This window comes from Acanthisitta chloris, unplaced genomic scaffold (assembly GCF_000695815.1).
Source record: "Acanthisitta chloris isolate BGI_N310 unplaced genomic scaffold, ASM69581v1 scaffold14428, whole genome shotgun sequence".
Taxonomy (NCBI): domain Eukaryota; kingdom Metazoa; phylum Chordata; class Aves; order Passeriformes; family Acanthisittidae; genus Acanthisitta; species Acanthisitta chloris.
In genome coordinates, this window is record NW_008687674.1 from 20284 (window position 1) to 46028 (window position 25745).

General features: G+C 41.2%; 1 protein-coding gene across 1 annotated transcript in view; it reads left to right on the plus strand.

The window, feature by feature from the left end:
* Window positions 1-24566, plus strand: part of PTPRB (protein tyrosine phosphatase, receptor type, B) — a gene marked incomplete at its 5' end in the record, with an annotated part of 38046 nt that extends 13480 nt beyond the window's left edge. The window contains 22 exons of the mRNA XM_009080711.1: window positions 871-1134; window positions 1849-2112; window positions 2983-3252; window positions 3888-4151; window positions 4999-5262; window positions 5614-5895; window positions 7131-7406; window positions 9358-9507; window positions 10744-10987; window positions 12137-12243; window positions 12760-12859; window positions 14264-14347; window positions 14450-14467; window positions 14573-14654; window positions 15094-15184; window positions 16370-16446; window positions 17262-17396; window positions 18413-18535; window positions 18736-18899; window positions 20132-20267; window positions 23223-23343; window positions 24374-24566. Of these exons, the coding sequence (XP_009078959.1) occupies window positions 871-1134; window positions 1849-2112; window positions 2983-3252; window positions 3888-4151; window positions 4999-5262; window positions 5614-5895; window positions 7131-7406; window positions 9358-9507; window positions 10744-10987; window positions 12137-12243; window positions 12760-12859; window positions 14264-14347; window positions 14450-14467; window positions 14573-14654; window positions 15094-15184; window positions 16370-16446; window positions 17262-17396; window positions 18413-18535; window positions 18736-18899; window positions 20132-20267; window positions 23223-23343; window positions 24374-24396 (3539 nt within the window). The remainder of the gene's footprint in view (window positions 1-870; window positions 1135-1848; window positions 2113-2982; window positions 3253-3887; window positions 4152-4998; window positions 5263-5613; window positions 5896-7130; window positions 7407-9357; window positions 9508-10743; window positions 10988-12136; window positions 12244-12759; window positions 12860-14263; window positions 14348-14449; window positions 14468-14572; window positions 14655-15093; window positions 15185-16369; window positions 16447-17261; window positions 17397-18412; window positions 18536-18735; window positions 18900-20131; window positions 20268-23222; window positions 23344-24373) is intronic.
* Between the last annotated feature and the right edge of the window lie 1179 nt (window positions 24567-25745).

The following is a 25745-nucleotide window of genomic DNA, read 5'->3' on the forward strand; positions in this document are numbered from 1 at the left end:
TTAACATAGAATGTGGAGTATAACTCTTTGAACGTATATGATTCCGAATACAGAAAGCAGTGTTTAGCTTATGGCCAGTGTTTAAGTTATAAACATAGAAATAGTGAAAGAGGAGACTTGTGCTGTGAACTTGGAAAGCAAATCTCGTAACATTGAAAACTGAAAAACAGTTTTCACATAAGTACAGTTTTCCACATAAGTTTAGTATTTATAATTAAATTATGCCAGAATGTACAAAACAGCTTTTTCTGATCATGGAAGTATGTAAGGGAGAAGGTAGGCTAGAGCTCACACTACTCAAACTACCCCAAGAATTGGAATTGGAGAGCATGTGGCAGGATTGGTAAGGTGACTAGTTCTGAGCCAGCAGGGATCTGGGTGCAATCTGCCTGTCTTCACCTAGCACTGCATGTGAGTTAAGGAGCCATGCTGAGAAACTGAGTTTATTAACCCAGATGTATCACAGGGCAAAAATAACTGACCTGTGTCTGGTGGGAGTTGGAAACTGCATATTGTGGTGCTGCATCACATAGCTGGATTGCCTTGGTTCTGCATAAGCTCAGGCCTCTTTGCACCATATTTGTTGTACGGACAGATCTCACTCAATTTTTGTTGGCTAGGAAAACTCCCAGCATGCTGCATTATTACTCATTATTTTTATGCTGATAAATCATGGACTCCTGTTCTGAAATGGGACCTTTCAGTGTTAGATGGCCTACAAACCACCCAAATAAGTACAATCTGCTGCTTTTCCTAGGACACCGACTGAAAAATTTTAGCTCAGGAGCATGGCTTCAGAGCTGTTATCTTTTTGATGTGATCTGTTATTAAGTACTGTGAAGTTTCCTTTCTTTCTTCTCACCTCTTCAGTGCCAGAGTCAGTGAAGGAACTGACTCTTAGTAACAGGAGCACAGAAGATCTGCAGGTAACTTGGTCGAAGGCTGAGGGGGATGTTGATAAATATGAGATTCAACTCCTCTTCAATGATATGAAGATCTTCCCACCCATTTTCCTTGGGAACACCATTGAGGAGTATTGGTTCACAGCTCTGACTCCAGGACGTCTATACAAAATTCTTGTCTTGACCATCAGTGGAGATGCACAACGAGCTACTTTCATAGAAGGCCTGACAAGTAAGAAATAATATGGTATTTAAAATGTGTTGAGGCTTCTGTAGAATGAAGCACTGAGAATCAAGGGTGAACCATGATCTTATTTGAGCTCCTCTAACAGTGGCTCAAAGACAGCAGATCTCACTGAAAATCTCAGTAGTACTACAGACAAATCAATCTGTGTTTAATAAACAGATGTCATGGTTACCAATATTTGATTGTTCACAGATAATCTGATTTGTTGCATAGCATGGTATTGAGATGTTGGGATTTGTGTTTCTGTTCTTCTCATACATGCCAGTTGTTTGCTTGGTATCTCTAGCTAAATCACTTGTCTATTTTACACCTCTGTTTACCCACCTGAAATGAATGTGTGAGATAACTGCAAAATGTGTAACTAAGAGTACATAAAGAACTTTGATTTTTTGAGATGTTCTTAAAGCACTTGGACAAGAGGGAGGTTGTCCAAATAAAAGGATGTAGAAACTTTTTTATTTTAGTTATGTTTCCTTTACTTTTACTCCTATAAACACATAGAACTGGCATAAAATGGCATAATCTTACACAAAAGTCTTCAGCTTTACTTGTATTTACCCATGAGTGAAATTACTTGTACCTGTAAATGATCTTTGTACTTTGATTCATTTGATGTGACCATAAAACAGGTAGAAGTTGGAAAGTATGAATCAAACAGGAATTTTTGATCAGGTGCCTTTTTGTTCCCTATTTTTCCAGTTCCAAGTGTGGTCAGAAACATTCATGTGTCACCTAATGGCATGACAAACAGCCTGAAAGTGAGCTGGACTCCTGGAGGTGGAGATGTTGATTCCTACACAGTGACTATATTTCAGCAAAACCATCAGCTTGATTCCCAGAGTGTCTCCAAACACATCTCTGAGCACATGTTTCACAAGTTGGAAGCTGGGGAGCAGTACCGAGTGGTGGTGCAGTCTAACAGTGGCACCTTGAACAACAGCTTAGCAGCTTTTGGGAGAACTGGTATGTTTCCTTTGAGACAAGAAGCAAGTTGCATTATGTCTTCCAAGAAACTAACCCTGACTGAATAATGTTTATGAGTATACCATTGGATATGGGGGCGCCCAGACTCGTGAAGTTTTTATCTCAAAGAGCCTAAGTCCTGACTCCTGCAAACACTTAGGCATGGGTCTGTTAATACCAGTGAGATGTGCCACATGAGTAGCATTACCTGGGTGAATGTGTGTGGAATTCAAGTCCCCAGCCCAAAGTCTGCCCTCATAGAATGAATTCCTCTCACGTCCTGTGTGTGTACCCATCTGATACATACATGCACTCCATATATTCACATTTTGTGTTCTAGCAGAGCTCATTGCATGGTCAAGACTTGTTAGACAATGTATAGTATACTGTGTGCCAGAAAATTCAGGACAGTACACCCCCTTGTTTTTAATCTATACTCTCTCTTTAGCACTTGAGTGTGTTATCTGGGGCCTTGACTACTGTGCAGCAGCTGCTGGCTAACATTTCTATACTGTGCCACTATTTTACACCAATTTACCACTTCTTTACTTTTCAGTTATTTTCATATGCCTTTCTTGATTGTTTCGGTCAGTTCATCTCATTCTCCTTCTCCTTCTTTTCATGATGGTTTATATATACCTATTGCTTCTCCATGCCCAGTTCAAATGCCCATGATGCTCTGTAACTTCATCTGATTCTATTTATGTCTAGGAATTATTTGCTTACATAAACGTACGCACAGATTCTTTTTCCCACAAATGAAATTGAAAATATATAAAGTCGTGTTCTAATAATTGCTTCAATCACGTTTGTGTACCGAATGCTCTGTATTTCACCTTGTAATGTCCTGCCTTTAATTGTTCCTTCCAGTTCCAGCCTCTGTCCAGGAATTACTAGCCCATCATGCTTACAGCAGTCATTCCTTGTTAGTAACCTGGCAGAAAGCTCCTGGTGTAGCTGAAAGATATGACATTCTGCTCTTGAATGAGCAAGGAGTCCTCCTGAGCAACAAATCAGAACCAGCTACTGCCAAACAGCACAAATTTGAAGATTTATTAGCCGGCAAGAAGTATAAAATACAAGTTTTGACAGTCAGTGGTGGGCTCTTCAGTAAGCATGCAGAAACTGTTGGCCGAACAGGTAATTTGAACATCTTGATTTATTTACAGTACCCTCAGTCAGATATCATTAAATGCATGAATCATCTGTGTATCTTAATTCTGAAAAGATTCCAGTAAGGAACAGACTCCAGGTATTTATGAATCATTCTTCTTGATATGTGCTTGGTATGTGAATCTGAAATTTGTCATCATAATAATGTGACTGTGGTTCATAATAAGGATATTAAACCAAGGTGCTGAATGCTTTCCTCAGTCTGTACGTTATGGAGTTACCTGAATGCTTTATTGTCATCAAGTTTTTTTAATTCACAATCTCAGGGCTCTCAGTGCTGGCTTTGATGTGATTACACACCTCTAAACTCAGAACCAAGTCTTGCAGTTTTTACTCAATTAAAGCTGCTCGTAGAAACTAATGGACAGTTCTGTGTGAGATTCTATGAGAATCAGACCTGCTGGGAAATACAAATATTGTGTTGGAGACGCTCAGCAGCATCTCAGAAATGCTGTCCCCTTGTTTCTGACAGTTGCTGTTGACATTACGTAGCTACTTGTAGCTTAATTGAAATGTATTCCAGCCACAAGTAGTTAGTTTGTTAAAGGTCCAGCTTAGTGGCTAGTCTCCTTGATATTTACTCTTGCATTTATCCTTTTCAGTTCCAGCAGCTGTTACAAATCTGAAGGTCACAGAGAACACCACTGACCGACTGTCCTTCAGCTGGACCACCTCACCAGGGGAGCTTGATTCATATGACATCTTCCTATATAACCCAGACAAGTCTCTTCATGACAGGATTTCAGGAGAGCAGCACCTCCAGCAGTGTTCATTCCAGAACCTGCGTCAAGGCAGAATGTATCGAATGGTCATTGTTACCCACAGTGGAGACCTCACTAATGAGTCATCTGTCTTTGGAAGAACAGGTAAGAATGTTTAAGAAAACCATCTGTCTCCAGTGTGGTGCTCATGGGGGGCACCAGTAAGCTGGTCTGAGACTGATGCTCATACTAGATTAGAGTAACTATTAGAAATACCAAAATTGGACCTAGCATGTGAAAAGCATTAGATAAAAAGAAAGGTAAATTCTGAATGACGTGGTTCCAACAAAAAAAATGAAGTGAAGAACTTTGCAATCGATCCCAGGAACTCAGGTCAGGAGAAGGACATCCCAATGTATGCTGCTTAAGCCTTAAAGGAAAACAGCTGTCTCCCATCCTAAAATCAATATTGGTGTATGAGTGAGAAAGAAAAAAAGGCAAAGCAAGTAGGGTTAATGGGGTAGACAATTTACCAGTGAAATAAAACTTGTTTCCCACGGGGAGCTCTGGTTGCAGCTCTGTGTTTTTTCAGCCACATGTGGGAAACAGAGTTTTCTAAGCAGCTCTGACATTCTGTGAAACCTTTGTTTAACCTCTTGAGGCACTGTAGTAACCCCTCTGTAAGACTGCGTCTGCACAGTGGTGCACTTTCTTCAGCTACCTCAAAACTAGATGTTTCCAAGCACTGACTGGGAAAAAGCTGCTTAAGACTTGCAAAACTATCCATTATAAACTTTTCAACCTCTTTGGGGAACAGTGGCAGTTCAAAATAAGAAAGGAAGCTACTGAGATATGCTTCCTGATGCTTCCTGGTCTTTAGGCCAGCTGTGGTGGCTGTCTAGTTTATTACATGACTGTCATTACAGAATAAGTGCAAGGTCTGCTTTACCTTGTGCTTCTTCACATCAAAGGATGTTCTACAAAAAGTAATACTTATTCCCCTTTTTTTCAGTACCAGCCCCAGTTGTGGGTCTCAGGGCATCCAACCGGAACATGACGGACAGTCTGTGGTTCACATGGGCTCCAGCAGCAGGAGATGTTGACTTCTATGAGCTAAATCTTTACAACCCGAATGGGACACAGAAAGAAACCTGGCGAAGAAAAGACCTGAAAGAGTGGCATTTCCAAGGGCTTATTCCTGGCAGAAAGTACTCTTTGGTTGTGGTGACTCACAGTGGTGACCTGACAAACACAGCAAACGCTGAAGGAAGAACAGGTATGACATTTTTGTTTAGTCACATCTGTCTGAATTCATACTATTTCACCAGTTTTATTCTGAGGGAGGATTTATTATAAGAGTCATTGAAGGAGTAAAAATAAAGGATATCCTTAAGTGTGTTAAACCAATGGGGTATGGTTTTGTTCAGCACTGTTTTTCCTGCAAAGGCCCAGGAATATGTAATGTCTGTGAAAGTCAACTCCATCAGCACAGATGTAGTAACTAGCTGTATACATGGGATAATACAACTGCCTTCTGATGCATGAAGAAAATAATGCATATTTCATCTCATTTGTCTTGCGTAAAAACTTAAGTCTTCTTTTCTTTTTTCCCCCCATTTCTGTGTAGCACCCAGCCCTCCTAACACTGTATCCTTTACTGATGTTGCAAACACTTCTTTATCAGTCACTTGGCGGGGTCCTCCAGACTGGACAGACTATGATGATTTTGAGCTGCAGTGGCTTCCAAAGGATCCGCTCACAGTACTCAATCCCTACAGCAGCAGCAAATCTAAAGTACGCATCATCTATGGCCTGCGACCAGGCAGACTCTATGAGTTCAGCATCAGAACCATCAGTGGCAACAGCTGGAAGACATACAGTCAGTCACAGTCGGCAAGTGTGAGAACAAGTAAGTAGGGTCCATTGCACCCTAACACTCAGCTGGAGAAGATGCAAAACTGTTAAATCTTGCCAATTCCTTACACAGTCAGTAATTAATAAATCCATGAATGACACTGATGAATTCAGATAGATTCTAAGCCCTTGCTGTGTGCAAGGTCAGCTATTTAAAGATTGAAAATAGACATGCATTTACAATCCTCACATCCAGAGTGGGGCTGTTTAGTTGCAGATTTGCAGTTGCAGTTTCAGAGGTGAAACAAGGCTGAATATCCAGACTTCTCTGACAGTAGGATATTGAAATAATCAACATGTTTCTAAATGATCAGACAGGGAGTACTAGATTTGAAACTGAAACCAGAGAGTTTCACTGCCCTTTGTTTGTCTCCATGTCTATGGATCCATATCATCTGTCTCTAGCAATCTCAGTGGCAGGCTGATTTGAAAGTGTGACCTGGAATTGTAAAAATAACTTTGCCTTGGCAAATCCTCATGTCATTTGGGGTGATATTCAGCTCTAAATTGACATACATGTTTAGTAAGCTGTATGGCTCTTTAGACTTAATTCAGCATATTAATTAAAATCAGAGCATGGCTACCTCTTTCACCTGTATTTAATCACTTCAATGTAGATGTCTGCCATCTGAAAGTGAAATCCTGTCTTTATTACATGTCACGTGTTATAAATGGTGCTCCCATATTACATGGGTGAAGCATATTTCTGTGGTGTGTTTTAGTAATACAGACATACCATGTGCTACCCACGAAACCAGATCAGTCATGAGATGACAGTATCAGTATTGACTCATATCAGTATTGACGGATACTGTTAACCACATCAGATCAGCATCATCAAGGTTGGAGAAGACCTCTAAGCTCATCATGTCCAACCATTAACCTCCAGATAAGTTGTAACAGTATTCAAGAAATCGATCACGTTGCAGTCTTGCTGTTCTTGTTAATACTTAAGCAAGTAGGTGTTTTTTTGCTTGTTTTCACAATTGAAGCTACACAAACTGATGGTTCTGATGTCATCAGATCTGATTTCAGATGGCTAAGATGAGTTAGACAGCCTTGTATAATTATCAGGCAGCACATATTTGCAGGAGAGGTGGGAATTCTGACTCCCAGCCTCCTGCTCTGATCTAACGGTTGGTGCAGAATCTAGGAGCTGTAGTGTGAGCAGAGAGTGTGTGGTGCCTGTCCCTTTTCCCACTGAGCTTCGACTTCTCAACATTTCTCTAGGACCAGACAAGATACAAAGTCTTCATTGTCGGCCCCAAACCTCTACCGCCATCGCATGTTCCTGGACTCCTCCTGATTCTGACTTTGATGGGTATAGCGTCGAATGCAAAAAAGTGGGCAGTGACGTGGAATTTTCTAAAAGGATAGAAAAAGACAAATCTCTACTTAATATCATGACCCTCGTTCCCCACAAGCGATACCTGGTGTCCATCAAGGTGCATTCTGCAGACATGACGAGTGAAGCAGTTGAAGACAGCACCATCACAATGATCGATCGTAAGTGGAATTCAGAGTTGCCCTGAAGGGAGGCAGTGAGTGGTAATAAGCAATTGCTTGTGTTGGTTAGACAGCAGAAGGAGTTCTGAACTCTACAACTGCCTGTGTGTGGCACTTGTAATCTGCTGGCCAAAGGAGAGTGAACCTGTCCTTTGGTCCCTTTTGTGACAGACGATGCAGGATATTTACTGTATTGTCTCTCATTACCTTGCCAGGCCTGATTATTTGGCTCATTCAAAAAATAAGTGAATATTCATATGCCTGAGAAACAGAAACAATTATCCTATCACCCTGTCCTCCTCATCATCACATGCCTTCAATTGTCTTCATGATTGCTCTTGGCTTCCTGTTTCTGGCTGTTTCCTCTCATGGATGGTAGCCATCCTCAGCACAAATATCCATCACTAGGGGCATTGAATTGTGATAGTGCATTCTCTTTGGGCTTCTATACACTCTTCTGAGGTGCTACCTGACCTAATCACCTGCAGGAGTTTTATCTGAGGGAGGATCACAAATTGCCATAGCATGTGTTTTGAAACAGCTTCTTCAGTTTCTCCACCTGTAGGCTGTTGAGTGGAGGGTAGCAGTAACATCTGCTGGTGCCTCTGCACTGCCAGGCATCACCATAGTCAGCAACCTGTCATCACTGACCTTAGAGCTGCTCCAGTACCTCAGGATTCAGTGGCACAGCACAATGCAGAGGCCTGAACTGCTCCAGGGCTAAACTCAAAACTGACAGGATGGCCATGAGGCCTATATTCAGGGATGCCTCTGTAGCTGCTTATTAAATGCCACATTTGTGTGAAATGCTAGATCATAAAAATTATGTTTGCTTCGGGACCTCCTGGGCTAAGCTACAGAGTTCAGTCGCCAACCCACCTTCTCCCTTCCCCCATGAATCACCTTTTAATTGCAACCATGCAGTCTCTTTCCTCTACCACAAAGGATGCTGCTAATTCAGGTGTGGTAAGAACTAGCCATTCATGTCACAAGAAGTGAGACTGAGTCCTATTTGAAGGTTAGCTCTTTCATGTTTGTTCTTATTTGTTTTGTGTTTCACATTTGTTTCTTGTCACTTACTTGTTTTGACCGCTGCTGCTTTCCCATCCTCTTGTTAACATTGGAGGCCCTATCTCAAGACAACACAAAAAATTGCAGCTAGGCTTTGGAGGTCTAAGAGGTTTAGCTCAACAACCTATAAATGTCTGAATTACTGGTTCTTTTTGCAATTTCAAAGCTTTTGAAATTTAGTCACCTGCTTATATATTTGAAATGTTTCCCATGTGTGCAATATAGTTTCAGTAATACAGATTTTTTAAAGATTCAACAATGTAGATCCTTAAAATTCCTACTTTTGATGCACTTTCTTCCATGTGTACTTCACTATCCAGTTTACTTCTGCTGTGTCACTGCTCAAGGTATAGCTTTGTATCATACAAAGAACATTTCCTATGGAAATTCTGCAGTCAGTCTGGAAGATGGTACTCTGTAGTTGAATGCTGGGTCTGGCTGACTCAAGGCTGTTCCTTAGGAAAATGAAGTGGAAATTTAGATGCTTAAAGTAGGTAACTTCCTGTAGTGAGTGTTCTAAGTGGCCTCCAAATACCCAACTTAGACCTGTGTCATTTTTAGCAGTGACAATTTCTGATTTCATGGATTTAACAAGACTTTAATGCATTTACATGTAGGCTTCTGCAGGAATTCCTACTGAGGAGCTATCACTGTTATTATGCTTGACTCACTGCTGGCATGTTTCATCCTTTGGCAGTTTTCCTGTGGGAGGTGAAGACACTTTCTTGAGTGGAAAGAGAATAGAATCAGAGACTTGGGTCCAGGCATCTGAGATTTATTACAAATTGCATTTACCTTTCTAGGTCTAGCTTACAGCAAGTACATAGATAAGGCTTTCTCTTGATTTTTAGTTTATTTTTGTTTTATTTTAATTACTCAGGCCCCCCTCAGCCACCTCCAGACATACGAGTCAACAAAAAAGAGGTTCTGATTACCAAGTCCTCCATCAACTTTACTTTTAACTGCAGCTGGTTTAGTGATACTAATGGAGCTGTGAAGTACTTTACTGTGGTTGTGAGAGAGGCTGATGGTAAGTGTCATCATTTAATACCATTCTCTCTGCAGCTTGTGGGAGTTCCATGGGGTGGTACACCCTTATCACTACACAGCAAAGGGGTTTCTCCTCATCTAGTGGCTGAGTGTCATACAGGTTTTGGATCTATACTTCCTCCCTTGCCTGGTAATGTTGGAACTCAGTCCTATCCTCAGAGAGTCAGTAGCAACTGCAGAGTTCAGACAGAAGCAGTAGTTAGCTTATGTATTCTAAGTTACACTCTCATGTATGTTCAGAAAATTTCCGTAGTAAGAGAATTTTGTTGGATACCATTGGTAGTGAACACAGAAGAAACTGCCTTGCTGTGCACAGATCTCAAAAGGTAGTTTAAATGCTATGTGGGAACACTAAGGCCACTCATTTGGAGAGTCTCAGAGAGCCATGCTGAGAAGGCAGAGGTCTGCCAGGTGGTGTTTGCTTACTGAAGAAAATTACTTTGCTTGAAGCACTGTAAAACAAAAGAAATTGTCCTCATGGCATGCATGTATACCTCCCTTTCTACAGTTGACCTATATGTGACAAATCAGATGCATGTCTCAACAATTAATACCTTATTCTTAGAAGTGGCTTTGTTTACTGGCATGCCAGGACATATTTTGTTACCCTTATGAAAGTTTCTTAATCTCTCTGTCCATCAGTCCTTAGGAAAAAAGTAGAGATTATATTTCCATTGTCTACTCTATCATATTTGTGCAGACAATAAAGCTCTTTGAGAAGGGGACTGTTCATTGCCATGGCTTTGGCTAACTGACTCTTTTACCCATTATTTTGAATTTACATTTGGGGACTCCTGTCATTTTCTATTGTAGTTTTTCTATATATAGTAGACTTGTCAGAGTGTGGATTTTGTTTTACTTGCTTTTTTAAATATCCGTTAGTAGGATCCAAGAATCTGGATCACAGAAACTCTCACCAACAGCACAGGAAACAATGTCATAGCATTGAATTTGACCTGTGCATGCCTATTGCAGCATTGTATCTGGAAAACTTAGACTGAGGTCTTGTGAGGAAATCTGCCTGAAAAAATAATAGTAAGGCTGATACTAGAAACAAGGTACCCTAACCACTGTAGCTTTGTATTCACAAAGTAGCCTCCAAGAAATGATAGAAAATTGGATAAGAATAGGTCTGTCAAGAGCTTGAGCCTATAAACTGCGTCACATGAATGGCTGTGGCATCTAAACCTTCTGTCTTTCCCTGCACATGATGTAGGTAGTGAAGGACCAAAGCCTGATGAGCAGCACCCATTACCGTCCTACCTGGAGTACAAACACAACGACTCTATACGCATCTACCAGACAAATTATTTTGTCAGTAGATGTGCTGAAAACCCTGACAGTGACTATAAAAGCTTTGACATTAAGCTTGGAGGAGAAATGGAAAATCTGGGAGGAAAGTGTGATCCAGATCATCAGAAATTCTGCGATGGACCTCTAAAGCCTCGAACTGCGTATAGGTTAGATTTATGTTGGTGCTTGTGTGCTGTCACAGTGTTAGTCATGGTGCTGTCTGGATGCCTTATTCACTTGAGCTTCTGTAGATTAGTGACTGGATTGTACAATGTTCTTTGTGTTTCACTGCAAATTTATAAAAGCTTTATAAAAGCCCCTGTTTCATAGATAAGAACTAGTCCTTAGCATGGGAATGATATGACTGATTATGCACAAAACTCTGTGCAGTTAATAGGTTTATTTTCCTCCACTTGATGGGACCTTCTCCTATAGCTGCTAAATATTTCTTTGGAAAGACCATCAGCTAAGTCAGAAGAGTACTTAACAGGAGAAGGCAAGTATGCTTCACTCAGTTCTGTTTGGCACCACTACCCCACAACAGTCCTTTGGAGCAAGCTAGAAAAGTCTGGAGGTTATTCTATCATGTGGCACCATCCCCAGGCTCCAGATCTAGGCCCAGGTTAGCTGCAGGGTGTAGAAGAGGGCACCTGCTAAGGCCAGGCTCAGCAGTTATGCAGGCTGTAAGACCAGACTCCAGTGCAGCTCAGTCACACCCCTCCACAAGCAAAGACTCTCCCAAGAAGTCTGCAGGCTGCACACTGAACAGACACATGGACAGAAGGCACATGCCAAGGAGTGCACATCATGCCTCTCAGCTTCTTCATCATTGAGACAGTGCTATCGTACAACAATCTGCTCTGATTAGGGCACATTTCCCAAAAATTTAGTCTGGGAAATACCCACATTACCAGGAGAACCAAGAGGACTATAACATTTCTCCATTAGCATAGCCAAGTGAAGGGAGAATCTGTCCCCATTAAGAAGTATTTCTGAGTCCTCTCCCTTCGGCAGCTTCTGCTAGTCCTGCCTTCAGGCATGGTCAAGCTGTGTGTGCCATCTGTTACCTCTGCCAGGGTGCCTCAGGGGCCTCCACTTGTACTAACTGGGCTTCCCAATATTTAACTCAGGGATTAGTATTATTAATTAAGTAGAATGCCAATTGATTAGTATTTAACTCAGGTGCCTGTATTAAGAATTGCCTGTGGTCAGTGAAAAGGTTTTAGTTATCTCTAAGGGGCAAATGGGTTCTTACTTTTCTGCTGTTGGTTCTGAACATCTGATGAGCCATGTTTGTAACCATACTGGTGTTTCAGGATCAGCATACGAGCTTTTACCCAGCTTTTCAGTGAAGATCCAAAGGAGCTCCCTAAACCACTCTTTGCAGACACCTTCTTCTCTTTACCGATCACTACAGAGGCAGGTTAGTTTCAGTCTTGTTATTAATGACTGTAGCATGTGATTATATATTATGCCTCAACACTCTGGTATCTAGAACTATTTGTAAGGAGTGGAGCAAACCCAGATTGCTGTGCATGTCCTGAAGGCTGCTCTGAGATGAGGCTGGAGTTGTGGCTTATCTGGCCTTAGCTGAAAACTCAGAGGACTGCTTGACACAGCTGCTGACAGTACAGGAAAGGTTGAATGCTCAGTGGAGCTATCACCAAGAAAGCTTCAAAGTGCAAGAGAACCAAATTCCCATATAATGGAGTTGTACTTTCTTTTACTGTGGTTGGGAGTGAAAAATTTTGTCTAATGGTGGAAAAAATAAGGACACAAGAATCAAGGCCAGGTCTTAGCTAAGTGTTTAAATGCCTTATATTTCCTTGTATTCAGACATTTTCTTTAGCTGATAATAACAGATCCCCTGAAAGTTATTGATTCTCTAATTCTTCATATCCTTTCCTCTACATATATAATTACACTGTTTTGTTTCTAGAGCCTCTGTTTGGCGTTATTGAAGGTGTGAGTGCTGGCTTGTTTCTGATTGTGATGTTGGTGGCTGTTACTGCTTTATTTGTCTGTAGACACAAAGTTGGGTAAGTTGACTCCCTTTATCAGTCTCTTGTTATTAAAGTCATGTCAAATTATATTAAGTAATACAATATATAAAGTGTAACTGTAAAATTGAAGGAATACACTGAACTATTCAATAGATAAAATCTGTCCCCCAACATCTGTATGCACTAAGTATAGAACTAGTGACATACATATTAAGAAATCTATATATTCTATATATTCTGTATCTCATAGGGGATCCTTGTAACTTTTAGTTTTCAATAGGAGTCTGAATATTTCTAAAAATCTGTTTGTCATTCAAAGTGAATGTCTTTTCTCAAAAATGAAATGTTTCATATTATTTACATCTGAATTGTAGATGGGAAGCTCTTGAAACTGTTCATTTAGAGTTTATCATTTCACTTCAAAAATATTAAGACGTAGCATTACCTCAGTGTCCAAAAGATTAGTTCAAACTTTACTTCTTATTTTTTTGTCAATTTTAGTTGTATATTTCACATTATAGATGAATCTTAAATAGTGAACTTTAAATACATTTTTAAAAAGTGAAATACTCTATTTCAACTTTGAAAAAAGCTTTATCCATTTAAACCATTCTGTGTGACTGAAAGATATGAAATTACATGCAGTTTCTGAAATTAAAAAGGAAAAAAAGTAACCTTTCCATTGCATGGGAATCTCTGAAAATCTGAAATGTAGTTCCTTTACTGATACAAAATTAAGTCTATTTTGTTTTGAATTTGCTTTTCAAATGGCAGAATTTCAGATTGAAAACTGTCATAGCTTTTAGCCAAAATGGATGAACTCCAGATAGAATGTGGTTTCTTGTGAGTTACACAGCCAGCAGGACAGCAATTATACCAGTATGGTTTTCCCACATCATGCATAAAGAGAAAGGGAGGTGTGTTGAAGGAGGAGATGGCAGCAAAAGGGTGAAAGGCAACACTAACTCTATGGAGTAAGTACCACTTCCATGGCTTTCCCAAAGCCTGCTGTGGTTCTTACTGCTGCAGTGAACCTGGGCATCTCCTAGAGACCTGGTCTGCAGAGTGGATGTGCTGGAAGCTGTAGACCTTTTACAGCTCTGAAAACCTCCCTACATGTTCCTTCCTGCATGTAGAGAATCAACCAGTTTAGGGCCCATCTTAGCATAGGACATCCTCCTTAATGCATGACTGGGCTGTGAGTGTTTCAGAGCAAGAAAAAAGTCTTATTGCCTGTGCCATGCATATACTCCACATCACTGTTACCAAGTTAAAATACAAGAAAACTCTCTGCCCCAGCAAAGATCAATGTCATATGATCAGAGCCACAAATCAAAACATACTTTCTTAAATTCCTTTTTTCCAATATAAGTTGTTACTGCCAACTATCACCAGCATCAGAACATAATGATGTATCAGAATACCTTCCTTTTATTCCAGCAGTGGCCATGACAGACCTACAGCAAGGCTGAGCATTCGCAGGGACAGGCCACTGTCAGTCCATCTGAACTTGGGCCAAAAAGGGTAATGTCAAAAGATTTTTTTCTAACATGGCATCATGATTGAACAGACCGATCTGGTCACTCACTGATGAAGTGTTTCTTTTTCTTTTGAAATCATTTCTAGGAACCGGAAAACTTCCAGGTAAAAAGAAAATACTAATACCTAAAAAAGCTTCTAGGTAACCAACTGGATAAATTATGACTGTGATTCATCCTGTGATTTTCTTCCTCCTGTTGAATATTTCAGTCCGATCAAAGTCAGTCATTTTGAAGCACACTTCACCAAACTTCAAGCAGACTCCAACTACCTTCTGTCCAAGGAGTATGAGGTGGGATCCCAACGTAGGCAAAGGACTTGTTTATGAAGGAGTGGGCTGGCTGAATCAATGGGTTAATGCATTATAAAGGCCTGCATTTGATTGTCTTATTCACACAAACCCATATAAGTTGGAGTGTTTCCACTGAACTCCACTTGTCCGAGTGCAGAAACCAGGACTTCATATGGCATAGCATCTTCTGTTTAGCAGCCTCTGCCTGATACTGGTCTGGCTAAGGTCAGAAGCATTTGATTGTACAGTACACCTGTGTGATAAAGCATGGAAGGTACCTGCCAGCCATGTACTTGCTTTAAAACAGTATGATTAGCTATGTAATTTCAGTTTGTTGTTTTAAAAAACACCCAGAGAGCTGATAAGCACTGTTTCCCCCTGTGTTGTCATGTCCTTTAATTATTTCCACCTCACATTTCATTACTATTTCTTTTTGCAGGACTTGAAAGATGTGGGTCGAAATCAGACATGTGACATAGCTCTTCTGCCAGAGAACAGAGGGAAGAATCGATACAATAATATATTACCCTGTGAGTTTTAGGTTTGGTTGTGGAATATTGCATCACACCAGCTATTTTTCACTTTTTTTCAGCAAGCCTAGTGGAAAAGAGAGTGCAGCCAATTCCTTCCCTCCTTCCTGTCAAAGATTAAATATCTCTGCCAGCTCAGGTTCTGGTGCTTGGAGGCAGATGATGCATGGCCCTGAATGGCTTCATGCAGACCAGTAATTTAATTTCACACTAGAGGTGTAATGACTAGCATTCAGTCTAGGGAGAAAAGCCTGCAGCTATTAGGGGCATTCAGTCACTGCTGATAACAAGGATAGTAGAAATAACAGTAGGGTTGTTTACATACGGGGTATCATCCATTCAGTGCTCTTTGACAGCCTTGCCAAATCTTTCTTCTTCAGAGTACACAGCAAACCTCCTATTCCGTGTAGAGCTAGTGTGATTCTGCAGGGTAAGACATGTGTGAGGTTAACCCTGTTCTCCTGAGGCGAGATCTGTCTGTCATTAAGAGTTTCCCCCTTCAATCTCCTACCTGGCAGTTTTGGAGGTAAAACAATGAGGAACAGCACATGACTCACTGCTCCACATCCCCACTAATGGATGTGGTGTGTGCTTGCAGCACAGGCTCACAGCATCTCCTGTGTTCTGCCTGCCATGCTCGGCTGGGGAGCATACCTGTGATGTACACAAAATGACACCTGACTGAGATCCAGCATGGCATTATCTCACAAATCAGTGACCTGGTGGCTTAGGCACTCTGTATGTCTCTGCAGAGGGCTCTCTATCTAGGGAAAATGTTTGGCCTGCTCACCCATATTAGCTCAGAAGACCACTGAAGCACAACCATTCTTTCAAGGACAGAGCTGGGTGCTGCTTTCCAGTACAGCACACTGCTGTTAGGATCAAAGGAGGATGTTGTTGTGGCTCTTTTGTTGTCATAACAAATCCTGTGCAGCTCAGCAGAGTAAATTTGGGATATTTACTGCTTCCTTTTCACCTATCTGTCTCCTAGTCTTTGGAACACTCCACAGCACTCATGGATGAAAGAGGCAGTAAAAACATGAACATTTATCCCTCTAAAATAGCTCTTCATATAAAATCTTGTAATCGTGCTGTCAGTCTTTTCACAAATGCATTTCGGTAAGTGGGAGGGGGACTGAAAATCAAGACCTAGCCATAAGCCACTTGTAATCAATTTCTTCCTAGATGATACATCAAGAGTGAAGCTTTCCCATGTGGATGATGACCCTTGTTCAGACTACATTAATGCAAGCTACATACCAGTAAGTGAGTCAAGGGTGGTATTTTACAGTCCTGCCTCCAGTGGTAATTTGTCATTCGTCTAAAACTGAATATAAAGCTGGATGGTTAAGGCTCCCCTCCCCCTTCACTGATTTGCTTGATATAAAGATCTGAGGACTCATTTTGTGGGTATGCTGAAAGATTGTGTCTGACAGCCATTAAGTTAACTGTGAGTGATTTACCCACCACTTAAGGACACTTTCTTGGATTGCTATAGTTATGTAAGATAGCAGGTCTAATTGGCCAAGGACACACTTTTAAAGGTCGCTGATTTTATACAGTGTCCACAACAACTGTAGCTATCACTGCAGGTGTCATCCTCATTGTGGAGCTGTAGCTCATCCTGACACCATTGGCACCTTGCAGGGTGGTGAAACTAGCTGAAATTAAAATAATGCCCTTTGCCAAAGAGTTATGATTGATAATAGCAGTGGCTTTAGTAATCCAGATTTCTAGCCAGAACTCAGCTGTTTTATTAAAGACAGTAAATAAAACAAAAATGCCTGGTAGTTTCAAAATTGCTTGAGACCATGCTAAACACAGTGGAACAATGAAAAGCTTTGACTGCTACAAAAGGAACAGTATTTAGATAGATCGCTAGAGTCTCTTCCTTCTCTCTGTTCCAACCAGTCTTTTGCCTCCAGGTCCAACACAACAATTTAGCTCTCAAAACTATTGTCCCAGCAAGGGCACTGTTGCTGCAGAGCCCTGGCTGCAACCCCATGGCTTATTCAGTTACTAGAAGACTTTTTTTGCTGCCTTTTTGAAAACTAACAGAGCTCTCTTTTTTTTGCAGGGCAATAATTTCCGCAGGGAATACATAGCAACTCAGGGCCCTTTGCCTGGCACCAAAGATGAGTTCTGGAAGATGGCATGGGAGCAAAATGTTCACAATATTGTTATGGTAACCCAGTGTGTTGAGAAGGGCCGGGTGAGCAGTGACTCTTCTTTATTATTGATTATTTTAGCATCTATTAAAAGCTTTTGCTTATTATTTGCATCACACTAACACCAAAAGGGTCCAGTCAAGAAATACACAGTAAGAGATCCAAGGCATAATATAAAAACTGGAGACCGATGAAGGCTCTGAAGTGAGGATGGAGTGACCATCCCAAGGTCACGTAGCATGTCAAGGCTAGAGTTAGGAGCAGAGCTCAGTGCTTCTGGGCTCTAATCAGGGACTTCGTTCACTAGTACTAATACAGTTCTCTTAAGCATGCAGAAGGACAATCACCAACAAAATTGCCCATTTATCACATCAACTTCTACTTTCAATATAAGCTCTAGAGAGCAAATGTTGATCTGTAAATGCATCAAATTATCTCTGATATATAAGTCCTAATGTATTTACTAAAGGGACACTCTCACACTTAACACTCTTGCTGAGTGCAAGAGTATCATAACTCCCCAAGTATGACCACACCTAGAGTCCTTTGTAAGACAAAGTAGATCTGTAAGAAGATCAAACAAACTTGAAGTAATGATCATGTGGTGGCACATATGGGGTCATTCCCTTTCAGTTAATATTTTTTTCTTGAAGAGAGGGTGAAAGCCAATGCAGAATTGGACCTATGTCCTTCTGCACCTCACTGGCTCTGAGTGGGACCCCACAGTCATGTCTCAGAGGTGAGGAAGCAGGCACTGGAGGCCTAGCTCTTATCCAAGCAGGTATCTGAGAAGACTTGGTGCAGAAAATGTTGTGGCATCCAGAAGAGGGATCAGTGAAGTGCTTCCACTTCCCACTCCATCCTTGCCTGTTCCCATCTTAGGCCCTGTTTGTTGAGTTGACATGGTAGGGAGTGGCATCTCTCTCTGAACTCAGCTGCTGCCTTTCTTCCTTCATCCTCAGGTACAGAAGGTCTGAAGTCTGCTTCTGCCAGTGCTGGACAGAGGCATTGTTTGCAGGTGTTTCTAAAACTAAATCTGTCTTTCTTTGTGTCTCTGCAGGTAAAGTGTGATCACTACTGGCCCCTTGACCAGGATTCCTTGTACTATGGAGACCTGATCGTTGAGATGATGTCTGAGTCAGTGCTCCCAGAATGGACAATACGAGAGTTTAAAATTTGCAGTGTATGTTTGCACTTTTTTTTCCTAATTAATTGGCTTAAAACACCTGCAAGGCTGAATTAAGAAGGTTTCTTCTGCTGTAGCACAGTTGCATCATGCCTATCTCATCTCTGGTGGCATCTATAGCATTTCCTCTGAAAGTTCATGTTCTGTGTGTCCCTTCCTCTCTTGGCCTGATGACCCACACTTCTGTATCCCAACAGGAAGAGCAGCTTGACTCAACGAGGCTCATCCGTCACTTCCACTATACTGTATGGCCAGATCATGGTGTGCCAGAGACCACCCAGTCCCTGATTCAGTTTGTCAGAACCGTAAGAGATTATATCAACAGGACTCCAGACACAGGACCAACTATTGTACACTGCAGGTACGTGCAGCAGCAAAAAGTCACCAGCACAGAGCCCTTGTGCGTACCCTTGGGAAGATCCCAAATGTTCATCTTTGTTAGAGCATAGGCAGCCACAGAAGCCGAGAGATAGGTAATGGGGTTGAGTCTCCAGATACATCAGGGCAGCATTTCCGAGACACATGCACTCACCCACAATCTCTCCCTAGAGATGCATCAAAAATTATTCTTAGGAAACCACTCTGTGGGACCACTGGAGAGTTCATAAGTGTTTGCATTCCTAAATTACCTATGTGCTGCTGTTGTGGCCCAACATTTGAATCACAAATGGATGTTCCAAAAATGTAAGATATATCCACAGTGTATATCAACATGTATGGATGTTGAGACTGGGTGACACATCCATCCTTTCCCCATCCTGACTGAGACTCCCTCTCCTTACTGCCTTTTCATTCCCTTCTGCACTTGTGCCATCTCTTGGCAGTCATAGGGCTGCAGTTTTTCCTCCACTGTGTGGTCCACCCCTACATATGTATACAAAAAAAACCCAAAACTGGACTGCCTGGTCTGTGATTGACTGGCCAGTTGCAGCAGAGTATAGGGTTACAGAGAGGGGAGGAGAGAGAGTGAGAGAGAGAGAAGTGCAGTGTGGTGCTGTATCTTCCGATACAGCCATATGCTCCCTGGTACTCCCTGATTGTAGTATCTGACCCCTCCACCCATTTTATGGGCTGAGACATGTATCCTATGTGACCTTGCCGGTGTCTGCCTGTACAGCTTGTGCTGCAGCATGTCAGATGTCTATGGTATCAGCAGGTCAGCTTTCCTCTTTCCAGCCTCCTGCCTCTAGACCCCACCTCCCAGCATTTCAGCTACTGGGGGCTCTGTGATTCTTTTCCTTACTTTGCTCTTCCACAAGGCAACAGCCAACTGATCTTTTAGAAACAAGCTGACCGCTGCATCCCTGGAGAGAAGAGGTCTCAAAGTTTCAGTCAGGTGTAGTCTTCCAGTATATCTCAATGACTGAGTTAATCCAATGCAAAAAGCAGTGCAGGCAGTAAGAGAGATACTGCATCGCTGTCCTTTCCTCCTTCCTAAACAAATTCCACTTTTTAAAGTGTTTGAAATTTCAGAGGTGTCATTTGGGCAATTTTCTTCTCACCCTGAAGATCCAAACTTTACAAAAATATCACATGAAGATAGTGAATGCTTTGATCTGTCTGCTTTTAAATCATTTGGGTTGTTTTTTCCAGTGCTGGTGTTGGCAGGACTGGCACATTCATTGCACTGGACCGAATTCTGCAGCAGCTGGATTCAAAGGACACTGTCGACATTTATGCAGCAGTGCATGACCTAAGGCTTCACCGCGTTCATATGGTTCAGACAGAGGTAAGTTTTGGATAGACTACTGTACACCAGGTATAGTATATAAGAATCAGTCTCTCATCTGAAAGGCTCTCAAAGCACTTTGCATTTACTCCACTCTGAAATATTAGTTAGATGCATTTTAGTTCTGTGAGAATTTCTAGTTCAGGTTTGTTTCTGTTGGCTTTCATACAGTGGGTCCAAACAATAATGAGTAGCAGCTATGCTTCCTATAGATTTCTCCTTTTTTTTTTTGCCCTGGCCCACAGTCACCCTGGCATACAGCACATTGTGGTTTTACTGCAGTGTCCAGTAAATGAGCTTTGAGCAGAGATAGGGCCTTCAGGGATGGGTTTGGAAGACAAGCCCAAAACAGACAGATAGGTTGACACAGTAGGGAAAAATGAGTGGAGAGCAAAGAAAATTAGATGTACATAATGTTAAGACTCTAAGCACTGTGACCTTGTGGCTTTGCAGTTTATTTTTTATTGAACTCCTATATCATTTTCTTTTAAATGGTATTGGAGAGTTGATCAGCATTCTCCTAACATACTATGCAAAAGCAAGTACATTTATTCTCAAAGTGCAGGAAAAGCTTGGTATTTGTGCTTCTAAAACTGTGGCACAATCATGTTACACTAGCATCAGCTAAACACTTAGGAGCCAATTTAATAAAGGTGAGCTGTGGAGGCAGTCTTTACATTTTCCCTGTGAACTGTTAATAGAAGACAGAACAGGTTTGATGGGTCTGCCTGGAGCTTGATACTAACAGAGTTCTTTGCTGCAATTTGGAAACAAAAATGTCAGTGACAGCATTTCCTGATAGATGTAAAAATCTCATATGGGTATTAAGAGTGACCCAACTGGGAACACAAGAAAGGGATTTCCTAGAAATATTTTAATCACAGAAGACCTGTTGGAGGGGAGACAGATTCTCTTCCTGGTCTAGATATCCTCAGAGACAGATTCAGCTCACCTTCTGCATTCCCATCATCCATAGTCTGGTGGACAGACATCTCAGCTGGAAAAAAGAGGCAACTACGATAAGCTTGACATGACACTTAAGTCAAAAGGCAGGCAGACCCACACAAAATGTCTAGAGCAATAGTGAGGAGCTGAGCCTTCCCACTACCACTGCTACATGCCCTTCTGCCCCAAACCAGCTGTGGCTCAAGTCTTACCCAGATCCTTGTAACCAGTCCCGCCTCTGGAAGATTTAGCAGTCTGCATCCCAGGCACATGTTGACAAAAAGCTTTTACAGGTCACAGATGCTCACCCAACTTGAGCTGTAACATGCTTGTAGACTGACCATGTAGCTGTGTCAGTGCACAGCCACTCAGCTGCTGTATTCTCAGCAAGTCTTACTAATATGAACTGAACTGTCAGTTGCATCTGTATATGATTTCTGACTTGGAACTGCGTTTCATCAAAGTAGCTTAGAGCACAAACAATACAATCTCTCATCCTCCCACGAAAGAATGAAGTAAATTTATCCTTGAGTTTTATGATGATTCAGAGTTTTCAATGAGCAGTGAATTAACTTTTAAAAAACAGTAAAGGAGGTGGGGAGAGGGGGAAGAAAAAGTCTGCTCCACAAACTCCCTTTAATGTTTGTGAAGACTAGTTCCTAGAGTCCATGACTTGGCTTCTACAATCTTTTGTGGGGTTGGAATAAAAGATAAGTCCCCATCTGTCAGTGTAGTGGAAACCAAATCCCACTGGGGAGCACAGGCCAGCAGATAGGACTGTTTACAATGAGATGCTCTGGCCACAGGTCACAGCACCATCATGAGTGACATTATGCAGTCACAGAAAAACACCAGCAACAAAACACTGCTCCTGCTTCAGACTTGGCTGAAAGCTGTTTCAGACAAGAGACTGTAGCTGGAGACATGCAAAGGAGTAACAGAAAATTGTGTCCATCAGCTCAAAAGGCAGTGTGCTCAGCACAGCTGCTGTAACACAGACTAAGAAAGTTTCCATGCCTTGGCCATCGTGTTGGTGTTTGGGGCACAGGGTTCTGCTCCACAGAGACAGCAGCTGTATGTGCATAAAGGCAGACACCCTCATTTTCCCAGAGCACTGACAAAAAGGCACAGAGCAGTGACTGGATTTCTTGTGAAAAATAAGTAATGAAGACATAAGGAGAGAAAATGAATATACCTATTGGAGAAATTATGTTCTTGACATAAAGTAATATTAAAAAGGTGCACCTTGATCTATAAAGAGGCTCGGCCTGATTTTTGGGGTACCATGTTACACTAACCAAAATATTAAAATGACCCATGTCATAAGCCACAAAGAGTAGCAAAGCATGGGGATTTAACAATCTGTTCTATAAAGGTAGTTTGATAAATAGTCAATAATATGCTGACTATCCTTACTTTGGTTGCAAATGTCATCTTAGCTCCCTTCTGTGAAAGGCACTCTACAGAAAAGACTGTCATTTGCTGTGTATTCAAAAACTAACTTACATTGGATCAAAAAAATACTTATTTTGCCAGAAGATTTGGGTTCCTCAGAGGTCTCTGAAATATTTATATATTATGATAAAATTCTGTGCAGAATATTTCTTTTCAGAACAAAAAAAACCAGGAAATTGTTTGTCTTTTCTGCGTGTGTTCCTGTGCATAATGATTCTGTTACACATACTGTATACCAAAGCATTCAGGCATAGGAGCTATCCAACACAGCACTGTGTCAAATTATGCTTTACAGTTGCTAGAGCTTTCACTCATGGCATGATCCATCAAAACATATTGTGTTCATTTATGTTTTACTTGTTTTATTTCTAAAAACATGATCACAAAAGTTTGCTGTATTTCTAGTGTGAAAATGAGATTAATTTTAGAAGTGCATTTTCATTTTTAACACCACCCTTGATTTTGTGTGATGCAGTTAGCTTGTAATGATTTTTCACAATACAGAAAATTAAATTACCAAATTTCCCAGTGTGTCTTAAAACAAATCTTTTGCAGTGTCAATATGTCTATCTACATCAATGTGTGAGAGATATGTTAAGAGCCAGAAAACTTCGCAGTGAACAAGAAAATCCCTTATTTCCAATATATGAAAATGTGAATCCAGAGTATCACAGAGGTAACTGCAAGTTTATCAAACTGTAAAATGTTTCAAATGTAATAGCTCATTGACAATGTAATTGAGGGAAATTGTGCTATCCCTTACCATCGATACTTATTCTCTTCGTGGACCTTCATTTCTTCACTCCTTTCCTCTTGTTACTCTTGCAGTTGCATCTTTGTTTCCTCCATTAATAGTCATTATCACTTCCTGCTCCTACCTTAACCTTCATGCTCTCCCCATCTCACACTTCATGGGTCCTATGCTGCTGGGTGAACTTAACCCCTTTCCCATCATGATATTGGCTTTTACCTCACAAGTCTTTACACCATCAACCTTTAAGCACACTGAAGCTATTGACTGTGTTCACTAGGCTCTTCTATCATTCATGGATTTTGATTTCTGTCCTGCATCACCCTCATTTGCTGTTGACTATACAGACAGCCTTAGGAGACTTCCCATCTGCCTTGACTGGAAAATGTAGGTGTTGCAGTCTTTGCTATTTCTTTCTGCTCAAACTCCCCATCCTTGTAGGCTCCTTTTCCTAGCCTGTGTCCAGTCCCTTGCCCGTAAGAGTTGCAGCAGTAGCAGACCTGGCCCTAGCACTGCCCTTCGCCTCCTGTTCCCATGGCCAGAGGACCAGTCTGGAAAAGCTGTAAGCAGAGGTGGCCTGTGTGCCTTGGTAGAGCTGATTCTTAAGGGCTGTAGAAGTTTTCAGAGACAGAAGGATCTCAGTAGGTCCACGATTTGGACATTAGGAATTGAAGTTATATAATGAGCGATCAAAATAATTTTCTTGACCTAGCCTGTAGAAATCAGAGTTGTCATTAACACATAGAGCAGGCCTGGAGGAGAACAAGGACTGAAGTAAGCTGGCAGTCCTAGCAAAAGCAGAGGTGGGAATCTGCTCTTTAGCTGTCACATCAGCCACCAGCCAGCACTGCTGCCACACAACCACCTCTCATAGCACTGTAGTCAGCTGGTGGAGTTGAACATGAAGACACTGGCATTGTTTTCCTTTTCTAATCTCAGTTTTCATTGCTTTCAGATGCTGTTTATTCAAGGCACTAAGAATGTTAGAGATATCTGCTTTTGTGACCACACTTGTTAACCAAGGGTTTTGTTTGGGGTTTTTTATGTATGTATTTCATACACCAGAAAGGTGCCAGACCTTTCTACTGAGACTGTGTATAATTTATTGGTCTGGTGATTTTTTTAAAGATATATAATTTAATGTAATAGATATTAATGTATATAATTGTATTTTTGGCATTGTGTAAATATGTATTTTTTCTATATTGTTTATATTAATATTATGCTTCAGATAATACTATTTTTTCTTATCACAGTTTTTATAACTCTTCTACATCAGCTATTTTAAATTGTATGGCTAACAGGACTGCTGTGTTTAGGGCAGTATTGGCATGTAACACATGGGAAAAATCCTACAAGGAGAACCATATTTTTTTTTAACTGGTTCAGTGTTTGTGAGATGAAATAAGCTACTATTAAGCAAGGGAACAGTAGTCCTGTACACGAATTGCAATGCTACTCTACACTTTAAACTTACTGCTTTTTGTCTGACAAAAATGGGTATAGCCCATAACAAAATGGCATACCTTTTGCAGAACTCATTAACAGCCAAGCAAAACAGGGTTCACCTCACTAGAAGCAACTGTTTCAGTCTAATGTGACATAGTAGAAAAATATCAAACAACATACGGTGCAGTGAAGTCTAGCAGACCTTTCTCCCACCACATACTTTGAGGGGAGACAGGTCACGTTGCGATTTCTTTACACTGGTTTAAGAGAGCAGAATCAGACCACAACCTGTGTCTGTGCATTTTCACGTGTGTATAATTTTAATAAAGATGTTCAAAGAAACACCTCAGACACTTGTGTTAACAGACCTGTAAGGATGTGAAGTCTGGCAACTTCCATAGCTCCTTAGGAGCAATGCTGTACCATGACAGCCAAAGAAGTAGAGAGATTGCAAAGGTGTTGAAACAAAGACATATAAAGGTAAATATCCCACAGTTTACACAACTGACCTTAAGCTGCTTGCAGCATAGCCGCCTTGCCCCAGGTGTTGGTCTCCTTCAAGTTCCACTTGCTTTCATGAAGGGACGGTTTGGCCCCAGCATGTCCACATAATAAAAATCCTCTGCTTGAATGTTGCTTGATGCCACCACCACAAGAGCAGTTGGAATGGAAAAAGGTTCATCAGTAAACCAGGGAATGTAGACTGGCAGGGCTCTGTTAATCATAGAATCATCAAATGGTTTGGATTGGAAGATGCAATCTCAAAGATACAATCATTTAGTTCCAACCCCCCTGCCCTGGGCAGAGTCTCATGACTCAAAACATTTAGTGTTTAGCAAGAAGTACAGTTGAAGAGCACTCATCAGGTATTCTGCCCA